The 14,072-nt window shown below is 55.2% G+C and overlaps 1 protein-coding gene across 3 annotated transcripts in view; it reads right to left on the minus strand.

The window, feature by feature from the left end:
• Positions 1 to 13,297, minus strand: part of PIP5KL1 (phosphatidylinositol-4-phosphate 5-kinase like 1) — a 621,182-nt gene extending 607,885 nt beyond the window's left edge. The window contains exon 1 of one of the 3 annotated variants that reach the window (XM_085614153.1): positions 13,244 to 13,297. Coding sequence is in view for 1 of the 3 variants with exons in the window: in XM_085614158.1 (XP_085470284.1) it covers positions 13,244 to 13,249 (6 nt within the window). In the remaining 2 variants the exon portion in view is untranslated. Of the gene's footprint in view, positions 1 to 3,741; positions 4,605 to 13,243 lie in introns of those variants that run through there. The other 2 variants (XM_085614158.1, XM_085614155.1) reach the window with 2 other exon arrangements.
• Positions 13,298 to 14,072: the final 775 nt, after the last annotated feature.

Here is a 14,072-nt window from a genome sequence, read left to right on the forward strand (position 1 = left end):
CCCTTCCTTGCTGTATTCCTCTAGACTGGTCTCTGCCATCTCACCCATCAGCGTATCTGAGATATTAACCCTTCCTTGACCAGTTCCTGCCACGCCGTCCCTCACCGTGACTAAGGTATAGTCCTGCTTTAATGCTTTCCCATCTCCATTTCTCGGCTCAACATGAATTTCAGCCTTGGAGTCGCCTTCGCCTCTCTCTGCGGCTCCTTCGGCTGCCCAGGTTCCACGCAGGAGACCCACTAAGAGGGTGGCCGCCTTAGTGCCACGAGAAGGCACAGGAAGCAGCCGCCCAGTCTTTGGGACCCCCTAGGGTCTAATAAGAGTCGCATCACTTGTGGGGAGAGGGGGCGGGGGTGAGGTATTTATACCTTCCCCTGCCCACTGGGTGCCCTCTTTGCCACGACCCTGACGCCGTTTCCCACCCTACCTCATACCCGGCGTAACAGGGTGTGGGTGGGGGGATTTATCTAATGTATTCTTTTGTGTTGCAGGCGGAGTTACAGGGCGATCCAGAGGCTGTAAAGGACATATGGGTACCCTATGCAGGAGCACAACAAGGGTGCAAAGGCCAAATATCCACAGGGAGGTCCTCCGGTTGGACCCTGGAGGAGCGACAGCGCCCCGTTAGTCCCACGGGCGGTTGAAGACCTGAGCAACCGGGGGTTGCCTGGCAGGCTCCGCCCCTCTAGGGGGCGTGAGCAAATGGGGTGGGCTGATGGCCCACTGGTGGGCGGTGTCTTCCCTCCCCCAAATATGGCAAACACCGTTGGGCAAGGCAACCGGTGTAATTGGACTCATTAGGTGGCAGGCGGCGAGGGGCTGCCTGCTTTGGGATCGCCTGTAAGCTAACCCACCAATCTTGGCATCGTTGTAATGCTAATAAACCTGCAGCAATATTTCTTTCCACAAAAAAGGTGTCTTGTCTGGTTATTTCTCCGAGATTGCTGTGGAAGGGGGGGGTGCTGAGTGTTGCCGATATTGGCACTATGCTGAGGCTTCCTTTTAATCAACGCCATCTGATCCCTTTCAAATAACATGCCACTGTCTGCACCTGCAGAGGCATCCAGAGATGGGGTAATGCTAGAGTCCCTGCTGCATCGAGAACGCCCCTGAGCGCGCGCTCCTTCCGCATCAATGCTACGATAGCCGGAGTCAATCCATGGAGTCCGCCGCTGGCACCACCGCCCCACCTGCCCCTTTGCGCGGCTCAGAATGGCCCCATGAGGCAACCCTCCGTCCTGTGCAACGGAGGCTGCTGAGGACGGATGCTCTGGCTTGGGGTCTGCAACAGAGGAAGCACCGGGCTCGGATCAGAACTCCAGGCCTCAATCTCTTCTCCATGCCCCGGTTTCACCACTGGCGCGGACTCTGCAATTGCACCAGGGTTCCGAGCTCTCCGGTATGCCAGGGCCTGGCTTCCCTTCCACATGAGCCTTCGTGTGGGCTGCTTTTAAGAGTACCGCTGGTCCCCACATCCAGTGCTGCAGGCAAGGTGTGCAGTGAGGACACCCCCTGCTGCCCTGCCCAAGAAGCCTCTCCCTGGACCTCGGGCTTGCCCGGATGGGATTCATCATCGGCTGCGTCACGTGTACCGAGGATCATCTGTGCACGTGGCTACCCACTTGTCCTGGAAACGTCCCCTCATCTGCCCATCTGCATCACAGACGGGCGGTCTCTTGTTCCCTCTGGGGGCGGAGGCCTCGTGAGTGTCGAGCAGCTCTCCCGGTCAATTTACAAGCATTGGCAAAGCCAATGGATCTCGCCTATTGGCTTTGGCAAGCTCCTTTAGCCATGCTGTATAGCATGGTGCTTCTGTGCAGCATGGCAATTCAAACACATAGTGCAATGACTCAGCTGCGGAGTCATTTTGTGTCTTCGCTCATGCATCCAGCTCGCGTGCACACATACAAAAGCAGGAGTCCGAGATGGATCAATGAATTTAAAACAAGCATTAAAAATGCAATAGGTCTCGCCTTTCATGAAGTTAAAGCCATTTGCTTTGCTATACAATACCATTAGCAAAGCAAATGGCTTTAACTTAATCAAAGGCGAGACATATTGCATTTGCAAATGCTTGTTTTAATATATGGTTTGGTCTTCCCCTGGAGCCCGCGGTGCTATTTACTGTTCTAGTGCTTTAACATTGCGCGATTTATGCTCTAATCTCATATAGAGGTTAGTAGAGAGTGTTTAGTAATAAATACATACATTTTATATATACACCTGGTGCGGTTGTCCTTTCATTTGGTCATTCAAGAGGTTATAGACTGGTAAAACAAGCCGCTTTACATTCCTCCAAGACTTAGCCTGAAGGCTGCTCTCCATAGCTACTACTAGGATAGCTTTCAATAAAGGTTGTCTTTGATCATTCACCATAAGGGGTTGTTTGGACTGATACAAGGTGACCACTAGAACTAGTGGACAGCATATATCAGGCCACCTTCTCACAGGTGTGGTACACCGTAGAGTGCCATCATGACAAAAATTGAGCTGTTTACATGCCACGGTCTGATGTGCTGTACATTTCCTGCATCCATTATTACATTTCTTGCTTACAAGGTTATCTGTTAAGGGAGAATGTATCCTAAAATGGCTCTTTGTCCCATGTATTCCAAGATATTGTGACGCAAGTAATGAGCTATCTTGACATGACACATCTGGTAGTATAATAGGATTGTGGCAGGACTACCTTGGGTGGTTCCTTGGGGTCCCAGCAATTCTACAGGCTCTAGGCCTTGTGTCTATTTCAGTCGTGGTTCTTATACCACTTTATTGGTATATGGTTTGGTACGCCCCTAGGGCCCAAACGTGTATTTGTGCTATTACTGTTGATTGCCAACTTGTAACCAAAGTACTTCAAACTCCAGTCTCATAAAGAGACTAGAGGGGTGTGTGTTAACTTAAATACATATATTTTACGTATATATCTGGTGTGGTTGTCTTTTCATTTGATCATTCAAGAGATTATAGACTGGTAAAACAAGCTGCTTTACATTCCCTCAAGACTTAGCCTGAAGGCTGCTCTCCATAGCTACCACTAGGATAGCTTTCAATAAAGGTTGTATTCAACCTATTCACCATAAGGGGTTGTTTCGACTGGGGCAAGGTGCCCACTAGAACTAGTGGACAGCATATGCCAGGCCACCCTCTCAAGACCTGGCTCTTCGACTAAGCTCAGCAGCCTGCTCCAGAGGGGGGGGGGGGGAAGAGGGAAAGAGACAGAGACACAGAGACACAGAGACACAGAGACACAGAGACACAGAGACACAGAGACACAGAGACACAGAGACACAGAGACACAGAGACACAGAGACACAGAGAGACAGAGAGACAGAGAGACAGAGAGACAGAGAGACAGAGAGACAGAGAGACAGAGAGACAGAGACAGAGACAGAGACAGAGACAGAGACAGAGACAGAGACAGAGAGACAGAGAGACAGAGACAGAGAGACAGAGACAGAGAGAGACAGAGACAGAGAGAGACAGAGACAGAGAGAGACAGAGACAGAGAGAGACAGAGACAGAGAGAGACAGAGACAGAGAGAGACAGAGACAGAGAGAGACAGAGAGAGACAGAGACAGAGAGAGACAGAGACAGAGAGAGAGAGAGAGACAGAGAGAGAGAGAGATTGAACAACATTTCAGAGGGAGGAATGGGAGGTGGTTCCGATAATCTCACAATGGCCCCCACCCCCAGGGAACCTACAGTCCCCACGAGACTCCCTCTGAGAGGCCACTCACCTTCAGAGAAGCATCGCCCATCCGTGATCCGGTCTCTTCTGAGGAGCCCGGCCCCGGCGGAGAAGCTATCCGTGGCTTAGGATGGGGAGCTGGGGCTGTTCTCAGGGGCACCCCTCCCAGCAATTCAGGAACGGGGTGATAAGGTGGACTTCAGAGCACCCCTTTAAAAATTCAAGATTGTACGGGTTGGGGCCACTTTTAAGGGAGATTCAGGGTGGGCTGCGTCAGGCCTCATGGGCCCCTCATGAGATGGTCGGAAGTGCGATGGGTGGGCCTCGGGCACCACCTGAGGGGGTCAGGAGTGGGTGGGTGGGCCTCGGGGGCACCTCATGAGAGTCAGATATAGGTTGGGTGGGCCTCCGGGGCACCTTCTGAGAGGGTCAGGAGTGGGTGGGTGGGCCTCGGGGGCACCTCATGAAAGTCAGATATAGGTTGGGTGGGCCTCCGGGGCACCTTCTGAGAGGGTCAGGAGTGGGGTGGGTGGGCTTCAGCGACACCTCTTGAGAGAGTCAGGGGTGGGGTGGCCTGCAGTGAGGGGTGCTCCAGCAGTCAGGGGTGCTCCCGGCCTGCAATGAGGGGGGCTCCTGCAGTGAGGGGGGCTCCCGGCCTGCAATGAGGGGGGCTCCTGCAGTGAGGGGTGCTCCCAACCTGCAGTGAGGGTTGCTCCCGGCAAAGCAGGGGTGTCCTGGCAGTGAGGGGTGCTCCCGGCCTTCAGTGAGGGGGTTCCCGGCCTGCAGTGAGGGGGGCTCCCGGCCTGCAGTGAGGGGGGCTCCCGGCCTGCAGTGAGGGGGGCTCCCGGCCTGCAGTGAGGGGGTGCTCCCGGCCTGCAGTGAGGGGGTGCTCCCGGCAAAGCAGGGGTGTCCTGGCAGTGAGGGGGGGCTCCCGGCCTGCAGTGAGGGGGGGCTCCCGGCCTGCAGTGAGGGGGGGCTCCCGGCCTGCAGTGAGGGGGGGCTCCCGGCCTGCAGTGAGGGGGGGCTTCCGGCCTGCAGTGAGGGGGGCTCCAGCAGTCAGGGGGGCTCCCGGCCTGCAATGAGGGGGGCTCCAGCAGTGAGGGGTGCTCCCAGCCTGCAGTGAGGGTTGCTCCCGGCAAAGAAGGGGTGTCCTGGCAGTGAAGGGTGCTCCCGGCCTTCAGTGAGGGGGGCTCCTGGCCTGCAGTGAGGGGGGCTCCAGCAGTCAGGGGTGCTCCCGGCCTGCAGTGAGGGTTGCTCCCGGCAAGGCAGGGGTGTCCTGGCAGTAAGGGGTGCTCCCGGCCTGCAGTAAGGGGGGGCTCCTGCAGTGAGGGGTGCTCCCGGCAAGGCAGGGGTGTCCTGGCAGTCAGTGGGGCTCCCGGCCTTCAGTGAGGGGAACTCCAGCAGTCAGGGGTGCACCAGCAGTGAGGGGTGCTCCCGGCAGTCAGGGGTGCTCCCGGCAGTCAGGGGTGCTCCCGGCAGTCAGGGGTGCTCCCGGCAAGGCAGGGGTGCTCCCGGCAAGGCAGGGGTGCTCCCGGCAAGGCAGGGGTGCTCCCGGCAAGGCAGGGGTGCTCCCGGCAAGGCAGGGGTGCTCCCGGCAAGGCAGGGGTGTCCTGGCAGTGGGGGGTGCCCCTGGCCTGCAGTCAGGGTGCTCCCTTGCAGGCCGCTGCTCCGATGAATTATGAAGGAGTTTCCTGCCGGAGTTGTTGTCCGTTGCTTGGAGACCTTCTTTTTCTGTCACACTCCGGGAGCTCCCAGTGCACGGCCGGGCCATGGGGAGGTAGAGGAGGGGAGGGAGGGACGGAGAGAGGTGAGGAGGAGAGTGGGAGAGAGGTGAGGAGGAGAGTGGGAGAGAGGTGAGGAGAAGAGAGGAGGAGAGGGAGGGACGGGGGAGAGGTGAGGACGAGAGCGGTGAGGACGAGAGAGGGGTGAGGAGGAGAGAGGTGAGGAGAAGAGAGGGACGGGGGAGAGAGGTGAGGAGAAGGGAGGGGAGGGGAGGGACGGGGGAGAGGTGAGGAGGAGAGAGGTGAGGAGGAGAGAGGAGGAGAGGGGGGGAGAGGTAAGGAGGAGAAGAGAGGGGAGGGGAACAGAGGAGGAGGAGAGGGAGGGGAGGTGAGGAGGAGAGAGGTGAGGAGAAGAGAGGAGAGGGAGGGACGATGGACAGGGAGAAGTGAGGAGGGGAGAAGAGAAGGGAGGAGGAGAGGGACGGGGAGAGAGGAGGGGAGGGGAGAGGAGAGGAGAGGAGGGAGAGGTGAGGAGAAGAGGGAAGAGGTGGGAAGGGGGGATGGGGAGAGGTGAGGAGAAGAGAGGTGAGGAGAAGAGAAGAGAGGTGAGGAGAAGAGAAGAGAGGGAGGGACGGGGGAGAGGTGAGGAGGAGAGAGGAGAGAAGAAGAGAGGAGGAGAGGAGAGAGGAGAGAAGAAGAGAGGAGGAGAGAAGAGAGAAGAAGAGAGGAGAGAAGAAGAGAGGAGAGAAGAAGAGAGGAGAGAAGAAGAGAGGAGAGAAGAAGAGAGGAGAGAAGAAGAGAGGAGAGAAGAAGAGAGGAGAGAAGAAGAGAGGGAGGGACGGGGAGAGGTGAGGAGGAGAAGAAGAGAGGGAGGGACGGGGAGAGGTGAGGAGGAGAAGAGAGGGGAACAGAGGAGGAGGAGAGGGAGGGACGGAGAGAGGTGAGGAGGAGAGAGGTGAGGAGGAGAGAGGTGAGGAGGAGAGAGGTGAGGAGGAGAGAGGTGAGGAGGAGAGAGGTGAGGAGGAGAGAGGTGAGGAGGAGAGAGGTGAGGAGGAGAGAGGTGAGGAGGAGAGAGGTGAGGAGGAGAGAGGTGAGGAGGAGAGAGGTGAGGAGGAGAGAGGTGAGGAGGAGAGAGGTGAGGAGGAGAGAGGAGGGGAGGAGAGAGGAGGGGAGAAGAGAGGAGAGGGAGGGAGAGGTGAGGAGAAGGGAGAAAAGGTGGGAAGGGGGATGGGGAGAGGTGAGGAGAAGAGGTAGGGACGAGGGAAAGGTGAAGAGAAGAGGAGGGGCGGGAGGGAGAGGTGAGGAGGAGAGAGGAGAAGAGAGGGGAGGAGGAGAGGGGGAGAGGAGAGGGAGGAGGAGAGAGGATGGGGGAGAGGAGAGGGAGGGAGGGAGAGGTGAGGAGAAGAGAGAAGAGGTGGGAAGGGGGATGGGGAGAGGTGAGAAGAGAGGTGAGGAGAAGAGAGGTGAAGGGGGGAGGTCAGGTGAAGTGGAGGCACGTGAAGGGGGAGAGAGGGATGGACGGGAGTGAGGTGAGGGCCTGACCCCTTCCTGACCTTTACAAACAGCACAGCATTTTATACGACCAAAAGAGGTAAATTCGGACCACCAGACGGACGAGCAGCCCTGCCCTAGTGACCCACCTGGGAGGGGATCAGGGGTCACATAAGGCTGTGTAGGAGCCGCTGACAAAGGGCGAGGTGGATATAGGGCCCCGGAGACTGGCCCCGAGGCTATGGGGGAGAGGGGGGGCTGACCGAGGCCGAGATGGACACAGGGGCCCGGGGGGGGGGGTCGTCTGACCGAGGCCCGGAGACTGGATCCAGGGCCATGGGGGGAGGCTGACCGAAGCCGAGCTGGACACAGGGCCCCGGAGACTGGCCCCGAGGCCATGGGGGGCGCTGACCGAGGCTGAGATGGACACAGGGGCCATGGGGGGGGGGGCATGAGGGGAGGTCGTCTGACCGATGCCCGGAGATTGGCCCCAGGGTCAGCGGCAATGTGGGGGAGAGGGGGCGCTGACCGAGGCCAAGATGGACACGGGGGCCGGTAGACTGGCCCCGAGGCCATGGGGGGCGCTGACCGAGGCTGAGATGGACACAGGGGCCATTGGGGGGGGGGGCATGAGGGGAGGGGGGAGGTCGTCTGACCGATGCCCAGAGATTGGCACCAGGGTCAGCGGCAATGTGGGGGAGAGGGGGCGCTGACCGAGGCCGAGATGGACACAGGGGCCCAGATGGACACAGGGTCCCGGAGACCGGCCCCGAGGCCGGGGGGGGTGCCACACACATGACTGGACTCGAGACTGCATGTGTCCCTGCCCACGTGCAGCGGGGGCAGGCTGCCGAGTTCTTTATGTCGGCGCTGTCCGCACGGGTGATAAGAGAACGGTTGTTCGATCCCAGTACATCTTAAAACAATATCAAACTTTTAATAGGCGTCCAAGACAAACAAGACACACAGACAAAACACCAATAAAATTAATCCGAAATACTTTCCAAATGTAAGAGCCGACACTAACACACACTGCAGGGGTCCGTAGTGCCCAGAAGCGCGCTCAGCGCTATGACCCTGTTATGGTACGCAATAACACCTGGCTTTAAAAGTACTGCTTCTAGCACAATGAAATGAGCAGAAAAGCATAAGGTGCCGGTGCTTTGTTTTAAGAATCCGCCCCAGGGGCGGCGCTGCCGTCCTGTGATGAATGGTGGGGGAGTCACAAGGTGATGTGTGAGGACCCCCCCCCCCCCGCCCCCCAGCCTGGGCAGAACGAGACCAGGCCGCGGAGACATGTGACAGCAGAGCGAGTGAGACACGCGTGACAGCAGAGCGAGTGAGACACGCGTGACAGCAGAGCGAGTGAGACACGCGTGACAGCAGAGCGAGTGAGACACGCGTGACAGCAGAGCGAGTGAGACACGCGTGACAGCAGAGCGAGTGAGACACGCGTGACAGCAGAGCGAGTGAGACACGCGTGACAGCAGAGCGAGTGAGACACGCGTGACAGCAGAGCGAGTGAGACACACGTGACAGCAGAGCGAGTGAGACACACGTGACAGCAGAGCGAGTGAGACACACGTGACAGCAGAGCGAGTGAGACAGACATGATGGGCAGGGGCTACCAGGCCTACCAGGGGCTGAAGCATGTATTGTGCCACCCCTGGCATGGCCTAACAACTTTCACACAACTGGCTGATCACTCAGCTGGGGTAAGTTGGTGTAACCACCTCTTACTTAGGTGTAGTATACCTATACCTAACCTTAAATGGGACACCTGCTAACCTATAAGTCACTCCTATGGCAGGCCTTAACAATCCTGAAGGCAGAGTGCTTGGTTCCATGTGAGATGGTGCTCTGGCATCAGCTGAGCCTGTCTGCAGTGGTCGGAACCACTTCCTTCTACTGTTTCCAGATATCGTCATACCATATACTCTTAAGTGCATTATGAACCTCGCGGTTAAATGCTATCTTTGGTTTGGCTTTATCAAAACATGTCGAGTAAGGTGTCATACGAATTGGAATACTAACCCCTCGCCAATTCTGGCGACGGGGGTAGCATTCCACCCTTCTAGAGGGACACGACATGTACAGTACCTGAAACCCGGGTAAAATCAGACATAGCCTCAGCTCCACAAAATGGATGCTGCCACCACAGACACAAGTCTGCCCTCCTGCTGCTGGGAGTCCTTCCAGCTTGGGAGGTGTGGACAAAGGGTTTCCTGCCAGGGGAGGTGCGTGCACCACCCCAGACAGGATTTTGTGTATTGGTCAGGTAGGGCTTGAAAGGAACCAGACATGCCTGAGGCTCACAAGGAGCCTCGGTGCATATGCCAGTTCAAACCGGTCCTGGGGCACACCAGCCCTGGACCTGGGGCGAGCTGGACAAAGGATTGGGGGTGTAACAACCCCCCTTCCTGGTCCCATCCTTAGGGAGGGACCTAGCAGGTAGTCCGGCCCCTAGAACCTGCATAAAGGTAGGAGCTGTGTCCTAAGACTTTAGACATCCTGGAATCAACTTAACTACAAGAAGACGGGAACTTCGACGCTCTGCCGCACAGAGGACTGAAGCCAATCTCCCCTGTGGTCAGGGAGTGACCACCTTGCTAACGCAAGCACCATCCAGCGAATCAACGTCTGCTTTGCCGCCGCCTCCCGCCGGAGCCCGAGCCCAGAGACTGACAAGACCTGGACCTCCAGACCTCTCACCGCCCGATCCACAGTCCCTGAAAAGAAGGAACCCGTGGAGGCACCGAGACACGTGGAGCGAGCCATCTTGAAAAGACCACGACAAGCTGCAAGCGCGACAACCGAGGCTCCCTCCAAGTTGTGCTTTGGGTCCTGAGAAGCCCAACCCCCGAGCAGCATCTGCACCAAAGGTGAGCCATCCAGCATCTCCACGATCTGCGTGGGGCCCCTCTGCATTTTGCCACTCGACGCGCCTAACCGGCTGCTGGCCCGTTGGCTAGTGGCCATCTTGGCGACGAACTTCAAGAACTACACCGCTGGTCTGGTTGCTCCAGACTGGCCCTTGCTCCCCTCCAAAGGATGGTTCTGACCTTGCTGGTCAGAACCATCAGCCTATTTCGTTTTCCACAACAATTGCTTTTGCCAAGGCTTGTTTGCTTCGATCAAGTCGCCGACAGCGAGAGCCTGCGTGGGACAGCTCGTGAACCGACTCCTGGACGTCGTCGACCTTCAGGGACCACGTGGCTGCAGAGACAAGCTGCACCTTTCCTCCTGTTTGCACCCGACATCGCCTGGTACCCACCTGGTGCCACGCTGGTCACTGGCTAGTGACTGTGAACACTGTCCCCTCTGCTTACAGGTCTTCTACAACTCCGATCCACTCTGGGATCCACCGCATCTCTTCCGGACCGACCGCAGCATCTTTGTCTTCAGGCTCCATTGAACAGATAGAAGAAACCCGACGCACTTCGAGACCTATGCACCCGCTTCCTGTGGGTGAGGTAAAGCTGGCACTCCGGTGCCCAAGTGTAGAGTATTATCTCTAGTGTCTGTGTTTCCAACCTTGAGTTCATAGTCCATCCAGAAGATCCTTTTTGCAGTAACTTTGTAACTTTTACGCACCCATTGAAAACCTATGGGAGCCCGCGTGTGACTGTTTGCTCTGCACACGCAACCCGTGGACCTCCTGGTCACTAACTAAAGTTAGCTCCTTGTAGGCCCAGCGATTCTAGAGGCCCTAGGCCTTTTCCCTTTTCTGTTCATGGTACTTATACCACTATTTTAGTATATGGTTCGAGTGGCCACCAGGGCCTATCCATATAAAGTGCAACTTCTGTGTATTCTAACGTATTCTTGTTTAACGATTTGTGCTCCTGTGCTCATAAAGAGTCTAGGGGATACTTTGAGAAATAAATACATATATATTTTCAATATATATCTGTGTGGTGTCCTTTCATTGGTATAAAGGGGGGTTACATTTGGTAAAACAGCCTGCTTAACACGTTTCACGAGTTTAGCCTCAAAGACTGCTTAGCCTACGCTACCACTAGGGCAGCTGGTCCGAAAAGGTTGACTTACAACCACACCATAAGGGTTGCTTGGCATGGTACAAGGTGGTCACTTTAACTAGTGAACATCATATACCAGGCCAACTTCTCACACCCACGATAGGCATTACAATGCGACTGCCACTACGGTGTTCGCAGTGCCTATCTTTTACATTGCAGCAGGTGCTGCTAGCTGCATCATCCGCCGCAAAGTAAAAAAAAAAAAAGGAACATGTTAAATATATCGGTGCCTGCCACCTGGTGCAGTGATATGGTGTGGAGCATCATAGATGCCCCCCAGGACCCATGTCTGAGGGTCAGGGGTAAAGGGGCCTGCTACGGGCCCCCAATGTCCCTTTCGCCAGCATTTCCATGGCAGGTGAACCGCCATTGATAATCTGGCGGGTAAGGGACATCGTAATCCCTGCTGCGGTTTATGGTAGGCACCACCAGCATTGTAGGAACCACGAGCCCCTCCACCACACCGGCGGGCTCAAGAAGCCCGTCGGGTGTGTGGTGGTTGGTCTTTCCGGCCGCCAGGTAACCACCCGCCATTGTAATATGGCAGGCTGTGATGCAGTCACCAATGGCGGTGGGACCGCCACCAACGGGGTGACGTGGCGGTCCCACTGCCATTATAATCACTCCGTAAGTTTGGTGTGCATGCTAATCCTACATTGCCAACCCCTGGCAAGTTGCACTGCTAGTGCTGGAAAAAGGCCAATGGAGGTACCAATGGGTGAGGTGGACTGGCCTCAAGGGTCTTGTGACCTCAGTGACAGATTCACTGTCGATCTAGGATGTGCTTCTTCATATGCCTGCCTGTAAGACTGGAAGTGAACTGCAGTATGGATTGTGGTGGACAGGTCCACCTACGGGTGCTAAGACACCTGGGCTTCTAAGGTCTATCGGGCCTTCTAAGGTGTAGCAAAGGAATAAGCTCTGTCGTGTGGTCTGGTCATGAAGGTCTGAACATGGTTCTCCAGTTCCAAATTCAGCAGCTCTGGCCAGAGTGCCACATTCTCTCCCACACTGAACACCATACTGCCCCACTGAGAGAAACTCGCACTGCCTTCAGCACAACTCAATTGTGCTGCGACTAAATTTAAATTATGCACTAGACAACAGTAAAATGCTACCTGAAAAAAAATGACCACCACCCTGGAAAAAGCAAACACTCATAGGGAATGCAAGACTAAGCAAAGCATGTGAACTGTAATCAGAAAAAAACATGGTTACCTTATCGGTTTTAAACTCATTATTCAGAAATCAGTAAGTGATTTTGTCTGAAAAGTTCAAGACATGGCTACAGGACCAGGAAGGGACCCCTTTCAATGTCCATTGCTTATATCCTTTCAAAATGTATGCAGTTTGGTTTAAAAAAGACCACATCCCCAAACACAGAGCCGCATTTTATAAGCTAAAATAATTAAAAAGTTGAAAAAGATCATATTAAACGTTTCCACTCTACCCATCACCCAGGTATTGCAGTCCCTTTAGGAATGGCGCACTTACCCACCCTGGGAAAACAATGTTGTTCAAAGAAAGAAGATAAAAAGAAAGTAGCGCTTTCACTGGCAAACTCTGTAAAGTGGCGCTAATGTGTGTGGGTGTAAATAACAGTCTGGCCTGTCTGCTGTCCACTCTGTATTGCTTTACTTAGGTATTTAACTATATTTTCTCTCCATTCCGAGGTTTTTCTTTTCAATAGAAAACGGTCAGAAAATGAGGACATTTACAGCCAAAGTGTTGAGCCTTTTTTGGATCCATTTCACAGGGGAACAAATAAAGAAAAGGAGGCGAGAGAGAGGACCTTAATATCTGCCTCTTGAAATCCGCACGTGAGCAGGAGCGAGACAGAGACAGAAAGAGATGGAGGAATAAAGAGAGGAGGGCGGCCGCCAGAGGCAGAGCAGGAGCAGTGGACACGGTCCTTGCCATAAAGGAAAAGAGACCGCGTTTATTTTTTCTCCGTCCTCTGCCCTTCCCAGAACGGCTGAGCCTTCCTGCAGCAGAACAAAAGGCAGAGGGCGGGGGCCTCTGACTCCAGGCGGGTCAAGTGCAGGGACATTAGGTAGCGCTTTCGCGCGCTAATGGCCCTGCGATAACAGAAGGGAGAGGGGAAATTCCTTTGTCCCTCCCACCCTTGTCCCCCGTGTCCCCCCACTCCAAAATCTGGGGGGGGGGATATATCCCCCGCGACCCCCACAATTCCTACGCCCATGTGCGTGCCCCATTAAAGGTTCCACGGCCAAGTGTTACTCTTATCTCCAAAGTGACCCGTCTCCTCACATCAGCCTCCGCGCGCATGCGCTCCTACCTTCATTCGAATGACGTCACTTCTCGCGCCAAACAGCGTTTCCCTCATTCCTGCTGTTTAACTATTCAAATACAGACCCGCGACTCCTCCCCCCAATGTAGCCAATGGCGTCATAACAACCTACCAAATAACTACACTACCCATAAGGCACTCCTCAAAACACCTCGTTTTCAACGCTCCCAAACCACACTCTCCAAACCCGCCCACCCTTCGCTGTCAGCTGAACATCAGTTACACAAGAATGTTAAGTTTCATAACATGCGATTTAAACACTTATGTGTACGTGCTAATGAAGTACTTGTTTTAACTCTCAGTTATATGAACAAGTACCGTCCATCAATGTTTCCAGCCTCCGTTCTCAGGAGGAAAGCGGTGTTTCTGCCAACACACGTGACGCTTTCCATTTAATTCCTGTCATCATTCTCCTTGTGAGGTGCCACACTGGGTGAAGGGCAGTCATTGGGCAACACATCTCGAAGGGGGCCCCGTGCCCACCCGTTCGTTCAATGTTCCAATTGTCGCCAGTTTATCCAATAATAATCCTTCAGCGTGCAGCCGGTAACGCGGTCATGCGCGCGGAGTGACGTCATTCGAATGAAGGGAGGAGCGCATGCGCGCGGAGGCTGGTGTGAGGAGACGGGTCACTTTGGGGATAAGAGTAACACTCACCGTGGAGCCTTTAATGGGGCACATACGTGTTCAGGCAAAGATTGCGAGGGATAAGATGGGCGTTGCACACTTCGCATCGCAGGGCACATTTTGTTTGATGGCGTCTAGGAGCGCATTTAGAGGGGAAACCTCAGTTTTCATTAAAACATGGTATAGATTG

The sequence above is a fragment of the Triturus cristatus genome, chromosome 1_2, assembly GCF_964204655.1.
Source record: "Triturus cristatus chromosome 1_2, aTriCri1.1, whole genome shotgun sequence".
NCBI classification, from domain to species: domain Eukaryota; kingdom Metazoa; phylum Chordata; class Amphibia; order Caudata; family Salamandridae; genus Triturus; species Triturus cristatus.